This window comes from Hemiscyllium ocellatum, chromosome 5 (genome assembly GCF_020745735.1).
Source record: "Hemiscyllium ocellatum isolate sHemOce1 chromosome 5, sHemOce1.pat.X.cur, whole genome shotgun sequence".
NCBI classification, from domain to species: Eukaryota; Metazoa; Chordata; class Chondrichthyes; order Orectolobiformes; family Hemiscylliidae; genus Hemiscyllium; species Hemiscyllium ocellatum.
Genome location: NC_083405.1, coordinates 99,378,912 through 99,399,713, shown reverse-complemented (window position 1 = coordinate 99,399,713; position 20,802 = coordinate 99,378,912). Strand labels below are relative to the sequence as shown.

The 20,802-nt window shown below is 41.8% G+C and overlaps 1 protein-coding gene across 1 annotated transcript in view; it reads right to left on the bottom strand.

The window, feature by feature from the left end:
• rab18a (RAB18A, member RAS oncogene family) overlaps nt 1–4,861 on the bottom strand; it is a 38,774-nt gene extending 33,913 nt beyond the window's left edge. Inside the window, exon 1 of the mRNA XM_060825590.1 lies at nt 4,697–4,861. Coding sequence (XP_060681573.1) covers nt 4,697–4,773 — 77 coding nt within the window. The 5' untranslated portion in view covers nt 4,774–4,861. The remainder of the gene's footprint in view (nt 1–4,696) is intronic.
• Nucleotides 4,862–20,802: the final 15,941 nt, after the last annotated feature.

Genomic DNA, 20,802 nt, shown 5'->3' with positions numbered 1-20,802 from the left:
TTGAAATGATCTACCCTAGAGTGTTGTGGATGCTGCAGCATTGAATACATTCTGCACTCTTAAGCAACCAGGAATTTGATAAGAGGGACAGAGCACGAACAACAGAGGGCCTGAGCAGCAGCACGAGGGCCAGATGGAAAGCGAAAGAGGGAGAGAGAAAGGAGAGATAAAGAAGTAGAGATAAAGAGCAAGACACACCACTTTTCCATTTCTCTCTTCAATTCTTAAGAAGAGTCACATTGGACTTGAAATGTAAACACCACTTGTCTTTGCAGATGTTTCCAAACCTGCTGAGTTTCCCAGCATTTTCTGTTCTATAAGTAAGATTAGTTTCTTTCTTTCAAAGCATATATGAAATACCTGGCTTGCTCTAATTCACACAGTACAGAATTAGAGATCTTATGTATTCCGGCCAAAAATAAGATTGAATTAATAGAACAATGGCTTATGTTTGTCCATCAATAAAGTTTAAGCATTTGACATTACACTAGAATACCTGAAAAAACAAAGGTTAAATTACATAAGCAATTATTTCAAAATTCTTAGATGCACCTATGGTAGACAGTTAAAACATGGAGCTCCTACCTCCAGTTCAATGTAGAAATAAAGACTTGAACACATACATAGCTGGCCAATTTAGTTTCTGACCTTTGGGAAGTCCCAAGATATTGTTAATGGGGATTTAGTGATGTCACTAAGTGTGAAGGAAAATGGTTACATTGCCTAGCACTTGTATGAGATGAATGATACTTGCCATTTATCAGCCCAAGCCGAGATCTCCAAGTCTTGCTGCGCTGTATCATTAGCTGAGAAATTCAGACCAGCAAACTGGCAAGAGTTGGGAAACAAAGTGACCACCTCTGAACAGAATAGTTCCAAGTGTTGTCTTAGTGAGGTAGAGCAATGATCTTAAACTAAATGATTGCTACCATAGCATGGTAGCAGCCAGTCACTTTATCCCCACTCCTAAAGTTTGTTACAATATACAGACTGGGACAAAAAGCAACACTAGATCGCTGCTGAGGTAGCGAGTCTCATGTTGTCTTTGGAGTAGGTTTAAAATGTTGGTGTGCCTCTGCATCCCGATAGCGACTTTCCACCTTTAGAATCCGCAGCAACATCTTTAGGTTAAAAACAAGGACTGCAGATACTGGAAACCAGAGTCTAGATTAGAGTGGTGCTGGAAAAGCACAGCAGGGCAGCATCTGAGGAGACAGAAAATCAACATTTCGGGCAAAAGCCCTTCATCAGAAATAGAGGCAGGGTGCCTGCAGAGTGGAGAGATAAATGAGAGGGGGGTGGGGAGAAAGTAGCATAGAGTACAATAGGTGAGTGGGGATGGGGATGGAGGTGATAGGTCAGAGAGGAGGGTGGGGGAGGGTAGCAAACAGTACAATGGGTGATTGGGAGTGGGGCTGATGAATGGCTTTTGCCTGATGCGTCGATTTTCCTGGTCCTCGGATGCTGCCTGACCTGCTGTGCTTTTCCAGCACCACTCTAATCTAGACTCTGGTTTCCAGCATCTGCAGTCCTTGTTTTTACCCAGTTGATTTTAATCCTACTGCGAATCCTCCTGCAAGGATGCCTGCCTTGAAGAAGTTTTCATCCTCTCTCTACAAGAATCTCAGTGAGTCTCTCTCTCTCTCAGTGCAACCCCCAGGTCATCTCCTCTGCCTGAAGCCTTCATGACCTGTCCTACCTGCCTATCTTCCTTCCCACCTATCCACTCCACCCTCCTCTCTGACCTATCACCTTCATCCCCACCCCGATTCACCCACTGTACTCTTTGCTACCTTCCGCCACCCTCTTCTCTGACCTATCACCACCAACCCCAACCCCACTCACCAATTATACTCTATGCTACTTTCTCCCCACCCCCCTCATTTATCTCTCCACTCTGCAGGCACCCTGCCTCTGTTCCTGAAGGGCTTTTGCCCAAAACGTCAATTTTCCTGCTCCTCAGATGCTGCCTGACCTGCTGTGCTTTTCCAGCAACATCTTTATCTTGATCTTCCTCCAAGGTGGTGTGCACTGAAAAGATATTTCTTCTATCAGGTGCATTGGCTCGATTATGACATGCAGTTCCTGTTTATGGAGTGGATGAGTCCTTAGAATTTCTTCCAGGAATTGCTTGCTTTCTATTTGGACCGATCAAGACATGGAAAATGGTCACCGCCTAAAGGGAGTGGCAACTGTCACAAGGAAGCCACTGCTTAGGTGCAGGTTGCTCCATCAGAAAGTTTTTGGTGGTTCGCAGAGGAGAAGGCTATGAATGTCAGGCACTTGTTGGAGGCAGAGCAGTGGACTGGATGTTACCAGTGTAATTGGCAGTGAGGATGTCAGTCAACATCCAGCACATTGCCTGAGCCATCCAGAGATCCCTCACTCTACTACTCAACTGAGAATGTACAGGGAGTTGAAGCGGCTCAGGCACTGCCATGAGCGTCCAGATGAACTGACAATAATCTGTCTGGATTCTGACTCTGGCCCAAGATACCAGTCCTCTTTGGTATGTGACGCCCCACGATCTGAACTGTCTCAGGAATTTCCTTTATGTCTTTCAAATGGCATGGATGAGATTGCTGAATGCACTGTTGCTGCACACACTCCACTTCCTCACCTATGTCTGACACTTAGGTAACCTTGATTTAACATTTTACCTTCTAGCAATGGTGATCCCAAGTGGAGCACCCTTTGTAAGACTGTCTTTTCATTTTTCATCAGAAACCCAAGGTGGAGAATGTTGCACATGCTATAGGAAATTTAAAAAGTTCACTGGATGCCTAGCCATACAATGTTTTTGCGGCCTAGAGGAAACAGTATTCCATCTTTACGTTGAGTGCTTCAATTGTGGTTTAGCTTTGTAAATGGGCTGCTCTTAAACATTTGGTTGTACTTCTAGCCTTCGGTCTTAATCTATGGGCATGCTGTACAGAGGTGCAGGCAGGTTGGAGGTCTTCCTCGTGGTCCAATCCAAAATGATCATCAAGACCTCCAAACACCAAGCCATGGCATGAGTTGTTGTATCCAACTGTCTGACCTCTTCTAATATTATTGCATCAGTGCTCAGGTGCCTATTGAGGGGAGCAAGTAATGCCCACTGGCACAATGGAGGTTTTTAAGTGCCAGTGGTCCGCACAGGGTCTGGGGTACATCATCAGCCCCAGAGATGACATTAATCTAATTTTGATAAGCTTCTGTTACTCATTTTACTTTTACTTTTGTTATAGTGCTCCACAGAGAGATAGTTGTATGAAGTTTTTATTCGGAAAGTAGATGGCGGATTTAATCGGGCAGTACTTTTAGAAACTGTGTTCAATTATGGTCTCCCAGCTATAGGAAAGATGTTGTTAAATTTGAAAAGGCTCAGAAAAGATTGATAAGGATGTTGGCAAAATTGGAAGATTTGAACCAAAGGGAGAGGCTGAATAGGTTGGGGCTTTTTTCACATGAAGCATCAGAGACTGAGGAGATGACCTGATCGAGGTTTATAAAATCATGACAAGCATGGATAGGGTGAATAGCCCAAGTGTTTTTCCTAAGATAGGGGAATCCAAAATTAGATGGCATAGCTTTAAGATCAGAGAGGAGAAAGTGAGGACTGAAGTTGTTGGAGACCAGAGTTGAATCCTGAAGAAGGGCTTATCCCCGAACCGTTGATTCTCCTGCTCTCTGGATGCTGCCTGGTCTGCTGCGCTTTTCCAGCACCACACTTTTCAATTTAAGATCAGAGAGCAAAGATTTAAAAGGGCCCAGAGGGGCAACTTTTTCAGAGGGTGGTATATGTACAGCATGAGCTGCCAGAGGTGGAGATGGAAACAGATACAATTACAACATTTAAAAGGCACTTGGATGGGTATGCGAATAGGAAGGGTTCAGAGGGATATGGGCCAAATGCTGGCAAATGGGACTAGATCAGTTTGGAATACCTGGCCAGCATGGATAAATTGGATTGAAGGGTCTGTTTTAATGCTGCTTAACTCTGACTCTATTGGAGTTACCATTTTGTGTGTATTGGGCAAAACAGGAAATTTTCCATATTATCATATAGATGCCATTATTGCAGTTAGACCAGAATAGGCTGGGATAGGGATGCAGCAATCTGGAGCCCATCTTTACGACAACTGCCAGGGTCCATAGTCCTTGCAGTCACCAGTGCCTTCAGGCTTTCCTTCACATTGTGTGGAGTGAATAAAACTGATAATATGAATTTTGGGTTTCAGTAGGTTAAGATTAGGTGCTCGGGCTTGCCGTGTTGCATGTTTGATTGGCAGATTTAGAAACATGAGCCAAAGGGTTTTGAAGATATGGGATTGTCACTATCACATTCGGATTGGGATAGATTTGGGTAAAGGGGATAAAGTGTACAGATATGTCAGTATAGATACTGTCAGTATTGTGTTAGGGATTAATGTTTTAACAAAGACTGGGATAATTTAAGATTCGATAATTGAAGTCAAGTCTGGAGTTGAGGAGATATGAAGACGGTCATCATTGGGTATGACAGTTGCAATAGTACATTGGCTGGAGAAATAAAATATGATTGTTCACCTGAAGAAGGGACATTTACAAATCAACGAGTGAAAACTGGACGCTGATCTGCTGCGTCAGGAAAGCCGAGGCCTACAGCTCGGTTCCAGAAACCGGGGCCCGAGAACCACCCGGTCGAACCAGCAAGAACTCAGCACCGCCTCACCTGGACTTGCCGACGCCGCTCTCGCCGATGATCAAGATCTTGAGGGTAGTCAGTATGTCCTCGTCCATAGCGCTCATACAGCCCGCGTCGTCAAACCCACCCACACTGCTTTACGGCAACTCCCCTTGACTTACAAAACCTCACAATTTACGGCACGATTAGCGCTTTCCCTGCCCCCGAGCGGCAAAGACCCGCCCCCGTTACGTCACCGCGGGTTACGGAAAATGATTGCCACTGACATTGACCAATCAGAGGGAGGTTCTTGAGTCCACCCCCACTCCAGTCAAATCTGATGCTGAAGTCCCCTCGATCACTCAGCGGCTCTTTCCCATTGCCATTGAATAAAAGGGAGATCAGGGGGCCCTGCTGTCATTTGGGCTCTGCTGACGCCTTAACTCAATATGTGAGTGAGAAATGCACAGATCTGTATGTAATAATGAAAATTCTGAGCTGTGTATGTAAATGTTGACATATGTATGGCATTACCAAATGTACAGTGTATCAAATATTTTATGAATAAAGTATATTTTTGAAATAAAAAAAAATTTGGACAATAAAAGAAATATCATGAGCTTCAGCTAGTAAACTATTCTTTCTCCTGTAATTATCTTTTGTGTATTTTAACATCTTCATGAATATTTAAGGGTGGCATGGTGGCACAGTGGTTAGCACTGCTGTCTCACAGCGCCTGAGACCCGGGTTCAATTCCTGACTCGGGCGACTGACTGTGTGGAGTTTGCACGTTCTCCCCGTGTCTGCGTGGGTTTCCTCCGGGTGCTCCGGTTTCCTCCCACAATCCAAAGATGTGCGGGTCAGGTGAATTGGCCATGCTAAATTGCCCGTAGTGTTAGGTTAGGGGGATGAATGGGTTGCATTTCGGAGGGTCGGTGTGGACTTGTTGGGCCGAAGGGCCTGTTTCCACACTGTAAGTCTAATCTAATCTAAAATTATATTTGAAGCCCTCTATCCAGAAATGTATAAACATCAAACTGGATATTTTAATTTCACAACAATGCAGGGACGGAGTTTTTCATCTATCGCTGTTGGAATGTGAAAATCTCCACCATAATTGGATAATTAATTATATAAGCACGACTTAGATGTGCCAGTGTTGAATTGAATTGAATTGAACTTATTGTCACGTGTACCAAGGCAGAATGAAAAGCTTTGTCTTGCGAGTAGTACAGGCAGATCACATAGTTAAATAGCAAAGATAAGTAAATAATAAGTAATATTGACAAAAACAAAAACACAGGGACAGGCGAATGTTAAGAGTTTGTGAGTCCATTCAGTATTCTTACAGTAGGGTAGGAACTGTTTCAAAACTGGCTGATGTGTGTGTGTGTGTGTGTGTTCAGGCTTCTGTACCTTCTCCCCAATGATAGAGGTTGTAGAAAAACATTGCCAGGGTGAGATGGATCTTTGAGAATGCTGGCAGCCTTTCTTGACAGCGGGCCTGGTAGATGGATTCTATGGATGAGAGGTTGGCCTTTGTGATTGTCCAGGCCAAGTTCACCATTCTCTATCGCCATCTCCAATCTTGAATGGTACAGTTGCCACACCTGGTAGTGACATATCCAGACAGAATGCTCTCAATGGTGCATCTATTAAAGTTGGCAAAGATATTCACCGTCATGCCAAATTTCCTCAGCTGCCTTGTTGTTGGGCCTTTGTAATCAGTGCGTCCGCATGAAGAGTCCAAGAAAGCTTGTTGTGGGTGACCACTCCCAGGAGTTTGACAGTCTCCATTCGTTCCACCTGTTGGACTCGTTGGATTGGAGAGGATAAAGTTAAAAATCACATAACACCAGATTATAGTCCAACAGGTTTATTTGGAAGCACTAGCTTTTAGAGCGCCACTCCATCAGGTGGTTCCTTCATTAGTCTCCTTCATCTTATTCTCCACAACCACCTGATGAAGGAGCAGTGCTCTGAAAGCTAGTGCTTCCAAATAAACCTGTTGAATTATAACCTGGTGTTGTGTGATTTTAACTTAAATAAACATGTAAGATTACTTTACATGAGTATTCCACCCAATAGATTGATGCTGCTGTTTATGTTCCACACAAAGTCTCTTTTCACTCTCTTTGCACCACACCAACATATCCTGTCTACAGTCCTGTAACAGCTGAGTAGGAAGCATTCCTCATTTCAGAGTCAGAAATTTGTTACACGAGGGCAAAACAAATAGAGGGTATTGCTGAAAGAATGACATAAAGGTGGTTGGGAGAATATTTTGTGTGGACATACCAATGCATCATGGATCATTTGATCTGTGCATTTTTATTTTATGATTTGATGTAGTCTGTAGAATTTATTAAGATGCAATATTTGCAGCAACAAAAATTATGTTTCTAATCTGATTAGATGTGGAAAGTACTTTGCTATTTCCAAAGGGCTTAAGCTGTCCAACAGAAATAGGCCAGATCATGTTAGGTACTTTTGTTTTCACAGACCTTCAAACAGCTTATTTACATATTAGGTTTTCCTGATTTTGTGTCTGATTTGCCACTCAAAACAGAAGGATATCGAGTCATAGAGATATATAGCATGCAAACAGACACTTTGGTCCATCTCGTTCATGCCAACCAGATATCCTAATTTAATCTAGTCCTATTTGCCAGCATTTGAGTCAAATTAACAACAATTTCTATGTCCAGTTAGGTAATGTCAACTGTTTTCTAAGATCATCCACTGAAGATAACTGGTGTACGACCAGTGTCCAATATGAATACACATAATTTCTGCCCAGTGTTTAAGATTAAAATAAACCACATTCAGTAGAACAAGAAAATGAAATATTGAAACATCTACTTGAAGCAAATAATGAATTTACATAGCTATATTCCACTTATGTTTCTTGACATTTAATTCCTTGTGGAAAAATAGAGATAGCATGACCAAATATTGTCACATGAAACATAGTGGAAATAGCAACAAGTTGTTAAAATTTCCCCTCCCATGTGATCAACAATGTCCTGCAGCGCATCTCCTCCACTTCCTGCACCTCCAACCCTGAACCCACCCCTCAGACCACAATAAGGATAGAATCCCCTTGGTCCTCACCTTCCACCCCACTAATCTCCAGATGCAGTGCATTATCCTCTGCCATTTCCACCACTTACAATCAGACACCACTACCAGAGGTGTATTTCTGTCCTGTTGTGGACCAAGCCAGATCCCTCAAAACCTTTCAAAAAGGTTTCCAGATGTTAACTTTGCTATTTGTATTAGGTAGGTGTAAAGTGGGTATTCTAGGAGAGAATTAGCTGGTCAAATCACTTAATTTTAAACAAAGCAGAATTTATATACAAGATTACTGATAGAAACACAAACAACAGAAGACAGAATACCGCATAACGTATCCTATCTGAAAACCAAACAGGTCACTCCACTTAATGATGCTGTACCAAAATACTTGCAATAATCCCCATAAATATCCCTTGGCATAAAAGGCAAAATCAAACACAAATTCTTACAGGATAAGAGTCAGAGAGAAAGAACCAGCCTGTGCTTCTTTCTGAATTCCAGCAGTGTTTCCATACAAGTACTGCTAAAAGAAACCAAACCAGAGTAAAAGCTGAGCTGAGAGAACTGGCCACTCCCCTTTCATTACAAGTTTTCTTTTAACTTGAAGGCCTTCTGTCTGAGGCAGTATCTGTTAGCGATAAACAAATTGGCCCTGAAACCCATCCAAACTCAACTGTTCAGAACTTGTGTTTGTGATCTCCTAAAGAAAAAAACCAAGGACAAGCTAACCTTGTAAAAGGAGCAGCTTCATCGCACTGCATCCTCCTATCTGTGGTCCCTTTGTGACTCCCTTGTTAGGTCCACGACCCCACCATCCCAGGCTCCACACTAGGCATCTTCCCTTGCAGCCGCAAAAATTGTAAAACCTGCGCCCACACCTCCCCCCCCACCCCTGTCCATTGCCCTAAAGGACCTTTTCATTTCTGGCAAAGATTTTCCTGCACATCCAAATACCTCATCTACTGTGTCCGTTTCTTGCGATGTGGTCTCCACTACACTGGGCAGACAGGACACCAACTTGCAGAATGTTTCAGGGAACATCTCTGGGACACGCTCACTGAACAACCCCACTGTCCTGTGGCTGACAACTTCAACTTCCCCTCACACTCTCCCACATGCAAATCCTGGTCCGCCTCCACCGCCAAATCCAAGCCACCCGATGACTGGATGAATAATGCATCAACTTCCACCTTGGCACCCTTCAACCACACAGCATCAACATTGACTTCACTAATTTCCTAATTTCCCCTCTCCCCCATTCCAGTTCCAACCCTCCAACTCAGCACTGCCCTCTTAAACTGGCATACCTGTCCATCTTCCTCCCCATCTATCTGCTCCACCCTCCTCTCTGACCTATCACTATCACCCCCAAACTGTATCTTCCCAGCTGCCCCCTCACCCCCACCTCTGCCCTTATATTTATCACCACCAACAACCGCCCCCCCACCCCCCCCCCCACAACTCCAGCCCACATTCCTGATGAAGGGCATATGCCCGAAACATTGACTCTCCTGCTCCTCGGATGCTGCCTGACCTGCTGTGTTTTTCCAGTGCCACACTTTTGAACAAGTTGTTATTGGCTCATTCATTTCCTTCCACCTCCCCAGTCCTGATGAAAGGCTTCAACCTGAAACACCAAGTCCCCTGCTCCTGTGATGCTGCTTGACCTGCTGTGCTTTTTCCAACTGCACACTATCGACTCTGACTTTCTAGCACCTACAGTTCTCACTATCTCCTAGTTCGCCAATCACCTTTCTCATTCTGGTTTTCAAATCTCTCAAGTCCTCTCACTTCCCTATTCTTGTAATCTCTTCCAAAAATACATCTGTGCTCCCCTAATTCTGGTAGCTTTTGCATACTAATTTTAACCACTCTACCACTGGTGATCATATCTTCAGCTGTCCAGGCTCAAAGCTGTAGAATTTCCTCCTAAAATCTCTCAATCTTACTCACACTTCCATTCTTTAAAACCTGCTTCTTTAAACAAGCCATAATATCTCCTTATTTACTTTTAATGCTCCTATGAAATGTTTTCTTGGGTTAAAAGTATTTTAACAAGTATAAATTGGTACTCTTATTGGCTTCCAATTGCTGATAGAGAAGAAAATATACTAATTAAAGAATGCTTTTTTAGCATTTACCATGTCAATCAGAACAATCACTGAGTTCAGCACATTCTCAGTCCATGCTTGTTTTGTTGATTAGACCTGACTCCCAGAAAATCTAACCTCATGGCAGAAATGTGAACTGGTGATGCTTGACATGTTTGGAACATGAGAAATATATTTATCTGAGAGGGACTGACAGTAGTAAGGCCCCATTCCATTTTGATATGCTTTACCAAAATGTTTTATCATTCATCTCCCCATAACATTGTCAAATCTCCACAATCCTCAATACAGTCATTAAGTCCTAGAATCAAACAGCATAGAAACTGACCCTTTGGTCCAATTTGTCCATGCAGACTAGACTCCCAATTTGATCTAGTCCCATTTGCCAGCATTGGGCCCATATCCCTGTAAGCCCTTTCTATTCATATAACCATCCAGATGTCTTTTAAATGTGGTAATATTGTTCCAACCTCAACCAGAATGCTTAAGAACCTCTTGAATTTTGCAGTCCCGTTACTGAAAGGATGTTTCATTGTGAAAAATTTACATAAAAAGCTTTCATTATAAATGCAGACATAACATCCTCCTTTTATTTATGGCAAGTACAAAAATAAAAGGCATTGAATTACATGTACATGGTATTTTCTGTCCTTATGCACTTTCTACCTAAAATCTCAATTCAGTCCCTGGATGGAAATTAGTTATTTTGTGTGTCATAACGTATTGATTTGGAAATTTATTTGGAGGTGAGATAAAGGGACGGAGAGAAGTGAAATCAGACTAAGCATGATAAATTAAAATGGAGGCCGGAATGAGGAATCACTCACCACAGAGACAACTTGTTGATGGAGGAAAGCAGTGAAGGTGTCTTAGTGAAAAAATTCTTATAGACCTTAAGTGTTTAGCTGATCTGACTCATGTTTACAATTGAATGGGCATTGAAGAGACAAATTTGGTGAGGGGCCATGGTGGATTATCTAGGGAGATAGTGCACAAGTTCAATTGAGAGAGATAAGTTAGACAAGGAGAAAACTGGGAAAAAATGAGGACTGCAGATGCTGGAGATCATAGTCGAGAGTGGGGTGCTGGCAAAGCACAGCAGGTCAGGCAGCATCTGAGGAGCAGGAGATCCGATGGTTCAGGCGTAAGGCCTTCATCAGGAAACTGGTAAAATTAATCTCCTGTGGAATGCTAGTAAATGTTTCAGTAGTTGGCTTACTGACTCAAAGAGTGATGGAATTCTAAACTTTCACCCTCAAAAGGCTGTTAAAAAGTGTTAATTGTAAATTTCAAATTTGAAGTTAATGGTTTTTTTCTTGTGTAAGTGAATAAAGGAAAGGTGAAAAATAAGATAAAGATCAATAATGCTTTAATTGAATACAGGACCAAGTTTGAGAAGTTAAGTGGGTTGTTTGTGTTTCTAGGAGAAAGTGAGGTCTGCAGATCAGAGCTGAAAATGTGTTTCTGGAAAAGTGCAGCAGGTCAGGCAGCATCCAAGGAACAGGAAATTCGACGTTTCGGGCATAAGCCCTTCATCGTGTTTGTGTTTCTATACAATTATATTATATAATTTATGATCAAAGCATTTAATAGCCAATTAAATATTTTTGCAAAGCTTTGTTATCTTGGTTATGCAGGCAATATTGCAATAGATTTGCTCACAATAAAGTAATGAGAGATTCTGCGCTGTTAGTAGAAATGTCACAAACTTATATGTGAAACATGGCCGTTGTAATGTCAAACAGCCAAGAACACCAATGGGAGAAGGTTTCACATTTTTAGGTCATTGGAAGCTCTTTTGGGGTAGAAATGACCTGTACAAGAGGGACGGATTGAATCTACATGGAAGGGGACTAATATACTGGCTGGGAGATTTGTTAGAGCTGCTTGGGAGGATTTAGACAAGTAATGTAGGGGTTTGGTGGGACCTAAGGGGATACTGAGGAAAGAGATCAATCTGAGACTGGTACAGTTGAGAACAAAGTCAAACGGTCAGGGCAGGCAGGGACAAAACATAGAACAAGGCAGAACTGATAAATTAAACTTCATTTATTTCAATGCAAGAGGCCTAACAGGGAAGGCAGATGAACTCAGGGCGTGGTTAGGAACATGGGACTGGGATATCATAGCAATTACGGAAACATAGCTCAGGGATGGGCAGGATTAGCAGCTTAATGTTCCAGGATACAAATGCTACAGGAAGAACAGAAGGGGAGGCAAGAGAGGAGGGGGAGTGTCGTTTTTGATAAGTGATAGCATTACTGCTGTATTGAGGGATGATATTCCCGGAAATTCATCCAGGGACTTATTTGGGTGGAACTGGGAAATAAAAAAGGGATGAACACGTTATTAGAATTGTATGATAGACCTCCTAATAGTCAGAGGGAAACTGAGAAACAAATTCGTAAGGAAATCTCAATTATGTGTAAGAATAATAGGGTGGTTGTGGTGGGGGATTTGAACTTTCCAAACATAGACTGGGACTGCCATAGTGTTAAGGGTTTAAATGGAGAGGAATTTGTTAACTGTGTACAAGAAAATATTCTGATTCAGTATATGGATGTACCTTATAGAGAAGGTGCAAAACTTGACCGATTCTTGGGAAATAAGGCAGGGATGGTGACTGAGGTGTCAGTAGGGGAGCATTTTGGGGCCAGCGACCATAATTCTATTAGTTTTAAAATAATGATGGAAAAGGACAGACCAGATCTAAAAGTTGAAGTTCTAAATTGGAGGAAGGCTAATTTTGATGGTATTAGGCAAGAACCTTCAAAAGCTGATTGGAGGCAGATGTTTGCAGGTAAAGGGATGGTTAAAAAATGCGAAGCCTTCAGAAATGAGAAAACGAGAGTCCAGAGAAAGTATATTCCTGGTAGGGTGAAAGGAAAGGCTGGTAGACATAGGGAATGCTGGATGATTAAAGAAATTGAGGGTTTGGTTAAGAATAAGAAGGAAGCATATGTAAGTTATAGACAGGACAGATTGAGTGAATCCTTAGAAGAGTGTAAGGCAGTAAAAGTATATTTAAGAAGGAAATCAGGAGGTGAAAAGGGGACATGAGATAGCTTTAGCAAATAGAATTAAGGAGAATCCAAAAGATTTTTTACAAATACATTAAGGACAAAAGAGAATAGGGTCCCTCAAAAATCAGCAAAGTGGCCTTTGTGTGTTGTAGGAGCTGAGGGAGATGCTAAACAAGTGTTTTGCATTGGTACTTACTGTGGAAAAGGATATGGAAGATATAGACTGTAGGAAAATAGATGGTGACTTCTTGCAAAATGTCCAGATTACAGAGGAGGAAGTGCTGGATGACTTGAAACACATAAAAGTGGATAAATCCCCAGGACCTGATCAGGTGTACCCTAGAACTTTGTGGGAAGCTAGGGAAGTAATAGCTGGGCCTCTTAAAGAGATATTTGTATCATCAATAGTCACAGCTGAGGTGACAGAAGACTGGATGTTGGCTAACGTGGTGCCAGGGAACTATATAGCAGCGAGCCTGATGTTGATCATGGGCAAGTTGTTGGAGGGAACCCTGAGGAAAAGGATGTACATGTATTTGGAAAGGTAAGGACTGATTAGGAATAAGTCAACATGGCTTAGTGTGGGAAATCATGTCTCACAAACTTGATTGAGTTTTTTGAAGAAGTAACAAAGAAGATTAATGAAAGCAGGGTGGCAGATGTGATGTATGTTGGCTTCAGTAAGGTGTTCGACAAGGTTCCCCAAAGGAGACTTGTTAGCAAGGTTAGATCTCATGGAATACAGGGAGAACTAACTATTTAGATATAGAGCTGGCTCAAAAGTAGAAGACAAAGGGTGAAGGTGGGTTGATTTTCAGACTGGAGGCCTGTGACCAGTGGAGTGCCACAAGAATGGGTGCTGGGCCCACTACTTTTCATCATTTATATCAATGATTTGGATGTGAGCATAGTTAGTAGGTTTGCAGATGACACCAAAATTAGAGGTGTAGTCATCTGCGAAGAAGGTTACCTTAGATTACAATGGGATCTTGATCAGATGGGCCAATGGGCTGAGAAGTGGCAGATGGAGTTTAATTTAGCTAAGTGTGAGGTGCTGCATTTTGGGAAAGCAAATCTTAGCAGGACTTACACACTTAATGGTAAGGTCCTAGGGAGTGTTACTGAACAAAGAGACCTTGGAGTGCAGGTTCATATCTCCTTGAAGTGGAGTCGCAGGTAGATAGAATAGTGAAGAAGGTGTTTGGTATGCTTTCCAGAGGAAGTGGTGGAGGCTGGTACAATTTCAACATTTAAGAGGCATTTGGATAGGTATATGAATAGGAAGTGTTTGGAGGGATGTGGGCCAGGTGCTGGCAGGTGGGACTAGGTTGGGTTGAGATATCTGGTCAGCAAAGGCAAGTTGTACCAAAGGGTCTGTTTCCATGCTGGATATCTCTATGACTCAATGACTCTATTTTGCTATACTTAGGTGCAAACAATCAAATGTAGATGTCCACTAGAGGGCAAAAATGCCACAGCATTAATAATAAAGGCACTGTATCCATTTTCAAATTGATGTGTCTGGAGATGTTGTTACACACTTCTGAAACAGGTGGGACTTGAACCCAGGTCTCCTTAGCCTAGAGGGATGTATAACTACCACTGTGCCACAAGGGCCCTCCATGAAGGAAATATAAAGGCGATATGATATCCAAATCTCTGTCTTCCTAATTATCAACTTGAACAAACATAGAGTCATAGAGATGTACCAAATGGAAACTGACCCTTCAGTCCAGCTTGTTCATGCTACCCAGTTATCCTAATTTAATCTAATCCCATTTACCAGCACTACATCCCTATCCCTCTAAACCCTTCCTGTTCATATACCTATCCAGATGCCCCTTAAATATTGTAATTGTACCAGCCTCTACCACATCCTCTGGCACCTCATTCTATACACACACCACCTTCTGCGTAAAACATTGCCTCTTAGGTCCCATTCAAATCATTCCCATCTCATCATAAACCTATGACCTCTAGTCCCCCACCCCAGGAAAATGGCCTTATCTATTCACCCTATCTATGATTTTATAAAACTTTGTAAGGTCACCCCTCAGCTTCTGACGCTCCAGGGAAAACAGCCCCAACCTATTCAGCTTCTCCCTGTAGCTCAAGCCCTCCAAGCATCCTTGTAAATCTTTTCTGACACCTTTCAAGTTTCACAACATCCTTCCGATAGGAAGGAGACCTGAACTGCACGCAATATTCCAAAAGTGGCCTAACCAATGTCCTGTACAACTGCAACATGACCTCACGATTCCTACGCTCAGTGCACTGATCAATAAAGAAAATTATAAAAACGCTTTCTTCGCTATCATATCTACCTGTGACTCCACTTTCAAGGAGCTATGAACCTGCACTCCGGGGTATCTTTGTTCAGCAACATGCCCCAGGACCTTACCATTAAGTGTATAAGTCCTGCCCTGATTTGTCTTCCCATTGTACTCTGAGGTAACCTTCTTCGCTGTCTATTATACCTCCAATTTCAGTATCATCTGCAAACGTACTAACTATACATTCTATGTTCACATCCAAATCTTTTATAAAAATGACAAAAAGCAATGGAACCAGCACCGATCCTTTTGGCACTCCACTGGTCACAGGCCTCCAGTCTGAAAATCAAGTCTCCACCACTACCCTCTGTCTTCTACCTTTGAGCCGGTTCTATATCCAAATGGCTAGTTCTCCCTATATTCCATGTGAACTAACCTTGCTAACCAGTCTACCATGAGGAACATTGTCAAATGCCTTACTGAAGTCCATATAGATCACATTCCCATGCACAAAGTGAGGTTGACTATCCCAAATTAATCCTTTCCTTTCCAAATACATGTAAATCCTATCCCTGAGGAATCCCTCCAACAACTTGCTCACCATCGATGTCAGTCTCACCGGTCTACAGTACCCTGGCTTTTCTTTACCACCTTTCTTAAATAGTGTTACCACGTTTGTCAACCTCTTGTCTTCCGGCACCTCACCTGTGGCTATCTATGATAAAATATCTCAGCAAGAGGCCCAGCAATCACATCCCTAGCTTCCCACAGAGTTCTAGGGTGCACCTGATGAGGTCCTGGGCAATTATCCACCTTTGTGCATTTTAAGACACCCAGTACCTGCTCCTCTGTAATATGGACATTTTTAAAGATGTCACCATCTATTTCCTCACATTTTATATTTTCCATGTCCTTCTCCACAGTAAACATTGATGCAAAATATTTATTTAGTATCTCCTGCACCTCCTGTGATTTCACACATAGACTGCCTTGCTGATCTTTGAGGGGCCCTATTCTCTCCCCAGTTATCCTTTTGTCCCCCATGAATTTATAAAATCCCTTTAGATTGTCCTTAACCCTATTTGCCAAAGCTATCTCATATCCCCATTTTGCCCTCTTGATCTCCCTCTTAAATAGACTCCTACTGCCTTTATACTCTTTTAAGGATTCACTTGATCTCTGCTGTCCATAGCAAACATATGCTTCCTTCTTTTTCTTAACCAAAACCTCAACTTTTGTAGTCATTCAGCATTCCCTACACCCACCAGCCTTGTCTTTCACTCTAACAGGAATATATTGTCTGTGGACTCTCATTCTCTCATTTTTGAAAGCTTCCCATTTTCCAGCCATCCCTTTACTTGCAAACATCCGCCTCAATCTGCTTTTGAAAATCCTTGCCTAATACTATAAAAATTGGCCTTCCTCATATTTAGAACTTTAACTTTTAGATCTGGTCTATCATTTTCCATCACTATTTTAAAACTAATAGAATTATGGTTGTTGGTCCCAAATTGCTTCCCCATGAACACCTCAGTCACCTGCCCTGCCTTATGCCCCACGAGTAGGTCAAGTTTTGCACTTTCTCGAGTAGGTACATCCATATACTGAATCAGAAAATTCTCTTGTAAGTATTTAACAAATTCTTCTCCATCTAAACTCTTCACACACTGTGGCAGTCCCAGTCTATGTTTGTAAAGTTAAAATTCCTTACAATAACCACTCTATTATTCTTACCAATTTGTTTTTCAGTTTCTCACTGACTATTTGGGGAGGGGTCTATATTACTATCCCAATAAGGTGATCATCCCTTTCTTATTTCTCAGTTCTTCCCAAAAAGCTTCACTGGACATATTCCCAGGAATATCCTCACTAAGTAAAGTTGTAATGGTATCCCTTATCTAAAATGCCACTCACCTTCCTCTCTTGCCACAATTTTTCACATCCTCCATCTTGATCTTATCATTTGGTGTGGATGACTAATTTTATGACTATACAGACTATCTATCAGATGGGTTGGGTTATTATAGTGTACAAAAACCTTTCTGATGAGGTGGTCCATGTGAAGTTGCAACTGGTTAAGGTATGCAGTTCTGGCCATAGACCACTGTAGCACTGAAAAGAGCTAAATTCACAACCATTTCTTCAGGAGGTAACTTCAAGAACAATTCACTGCCCTCAGACTTTATGCTTGATCTTCTTCATTACCATTTGTCCTGCAACTCCCTTCTTAGGAAGTTGTCTATTTGATGTAGAACTCTGCTCTAAGTATCACCTTCAGGGCTCTATATGAAAAACTCAACCTTTCTCTCTGAATATTTGTCATCTCCTGTAATATTCTCAAAGTTTTAACTAAAGGCAAGAGACAAATTGTGATATTTATTATTGCCTTTTATTTTCTTTATACATTCACATGATGAGGGCATTACTGGCTAGGCAGCATTTATTGCCTATCTGTAATTGCCCAGAGGATGGTTAAGAGTCGACCACATTGCTGTGACTCTGGGGTCACATTTAGGCCAGGCCAGGTAAGGATGGCAGTTTAATTCCATAAAGGACATTAGTGAACCGGAACAAAGACCAGGACCCTCTTTAAGCAATGGGCGTGTGAGAATACACAGTGAAAGTTCAAACCTTTCTTGTACGTTTGATAAGTGTGTTATGACTCTAATGGGAGAAGGGTGCTGCAATCAAGCACTACTACTCCAAAGATATGCAGTTTAGGTGGATTGGTTATGCTAAGTTGTCCCGTAGTATCCAGGGAAATGCACATTAGCTGTGTTAGTCATTGTAAATGCAGGGATAGGTTGGGAGGCTGGGATTGGGTGGGATGCTCTTCCGAGGGTCGGTGGGCCGAATGGCCTCTTTCCTCACTGTAGGGACTCTGATTCTACTCCAGCAGCTGTACAAAAAGTTGGAATGTTTTATTTAAACTCTGAAATGCTCACTTGGTCTTTCTTTTGTATTACTGTTCAGCACAAAAAGATATCCAACAGGTTCAGTGACTAACATAGAAGCAACTTGTTTATTATAAGCAAACCTATTCCTTTAACAAATGGAAAAAATGGCTAACAAATAAGAAAACGTACACAATTAAACTGTATTCCCTTAAATCTGAATATATACATTCACATGACTGACAAGACCATACAGTTTAGCAGAGAGGATATGGGATTTGAAAAAAAATGAAAAGGCAAAAAAGGACACCACAGTGGGCCAAGAGTTCCAACAAGGATAAAGATCGGAAGAGAATTTACTGACAAAATTGAGATGCTGACAGCCATTGAATCCATAAGATCTTAAAACCAGATTTGCGTTCAGACAAAAGTCATTTAGAAATCCTGAAATTTGACCTTAGCGAGTTCATACTGTATTTCAGCCAAAAGCGAGATCTTGGAAGCTGGCTCTACTCTTATGGTTTTCTGCAGCATTTTCAGTGGAGACAAGATTTGCTGTTTCCAGAGGAACCTGGGTAAGTTGCTCATAGAAGATTTTAACCTTCTGCGAATCTTCTTACAAGGATGCCTTCCTTGAAGAAGCTCTCTTCCTCCCTCTACAAGGATTTCAGTGAGTCACCCCTCCCCCAAGTCTCTCCTCCCTACCTTTTATCTTAACCTGCCTGCCACCCTCTCCTCATTCCTGATGAAGGGCTTATGCCCGAAACGTCGAATTTCCTATTCCTTGGATGCTGCCTGACCTGCTGTGCTTTAACCAGCAACGCATTTTCAACTGTGATCTCCAGCATCTGCAGACCTCATTTTTTACCCATAGATTAATTGACATTTACAGCACAGGAGGAAGTCATTCGGCTCATTGTATCCTTTTGGTCAACAAGTTTGACTGTAGAAAATCAATTTTCCAGCTCTTGGCCCATAGCCATGGAAGCTGTGACAATGCAAATGACTATCATAAAATCATATATGTTACATGAGTTTCTGACTTAACCACCCCTTCAAGCAGTTTGTCAGAGCCGGTAGTCTTTGCAGCATATAGTTCCTTCAGCCATTTCTTAAGCCCAGCAGATTCGAAGGGGAATGAAATTACAGACCAAATAAAAACTGAAAGAACTGTTGTTGTTGTCAATCAGAAACAAAAGAAATGCTGGAAAAGGTTAGCAGGTTCAGTAGCATCTGTGGAGAGAAATCAGAGTTAACGTTTTGGATTGAGTGACCCTTCCTCAGAAACCCCAAGAGGTAGTCTAACACCTGTAATAGGTAAAATGCTAGAGTCAATTCTAAAGGATGCAATATCAGGAAGTCAGAAAATATCAATAGGAGTAAACATAGTCAACATGGATTTACAAAAGGTAAATCATGTTTGACAATCCTACTAAGATTTTTGAGGATGTAACTGATAGAATAGGCAAGGGAGAACCAGTTGATGTGGTGCATTTGGATTTTCAGAAACCTTTTGTTAAAGTCCTACATAAGAGGTTAGTAAGAAATATTAAAACATGTGGATTTGGATATAATATGAAAACATGGATTAAAAATTGCTTTGCAGATAGGAAATGGAGACTAGGAATGGGTATTTTTCAGAATGGAAGGTAGTGGCTACTGGAATACCAGAATGATCAGTTTTTGGTTTATTCATAATATATGTCAATGAATTGGATGAGGAAATCAAATGTAATATTTCCTAGTTAACTGACAACACAAAACTTGGAAGAATTGTCAGTGGCAGGGAAGAAGTAAAGGGGCTTCAAGGTATTTTGGGCAAGTTGAATGAGTCAGCAAATGTATGGTTGATGTAGTATAATGTGAATAAGTATTAAGGTATCCACTTCTAGAGGAAAAACAAAAGGCAGGTTATTTAAGTGGTTATAGATTAGGAAACATTAATGTTTGAAGGGACCTGGTGTGTTGAACACCGATTACTAAATGTAAGCATGCATGTGCAGCAAGTGGGCTAGGAAGTTTTATGGTAGGCAAACGTGAGGACTGCAGATGCTGGAAACCAGAGTTTAGATCAGAGTGGTGCTGGAAAAGCACAGCAGGTCAGGCAGCATCCGAGGAGCAGGAAAATTGACGTTTCGGGCAAAAGCCCTTCATCAGGAATCAAGGTATGTGGTATGTTGGCATTCATTCCAAATGGATATGAATACAGGAACAAGGATATCATGCTGCGGTTTTACAGTGCCCCACTTCAGAATGGATATACTTGCCATAGAGGGAACTCAGCAAAGATTTACCAGACTTATTCTGGGGATAGCATACTTGTTGTATGAGGAGATTTTGCATTGATAAGGTTGCATTCACTAGGGTCTAGCAGAATGAAAGCAGTTATCATTTTAACATACAATTCTGACATGGCTGGACAAACAGGATGCAGGGATAATGTTGCCCATGGCTACAATCCAAAGCAAGTGACCTTAGGACAAGACTCAGATGAATCAGTCATGTGTTGGCTTGGCTCAGTTGGCTGGATAGCTGGCTTGCAATGTAGGTTGACATCAATAGTGCAGATTCAGTTCCTGCATTGACTGAGGTTTATGTGAAAGATGCTCCTTCTCAATCTCTCACCTGAGGCATGGCAACCCTTAGGCTAAAGCCACTACCAGCCATATGACTGTCTAGTGAGAGAATTGCCCTTACTTTTCGAGCTGAGGTTTAGTGCAAATTTATTACGATACAGAATCCACCAGGGGGCAGACGTGTAGCAGTACTAGGATC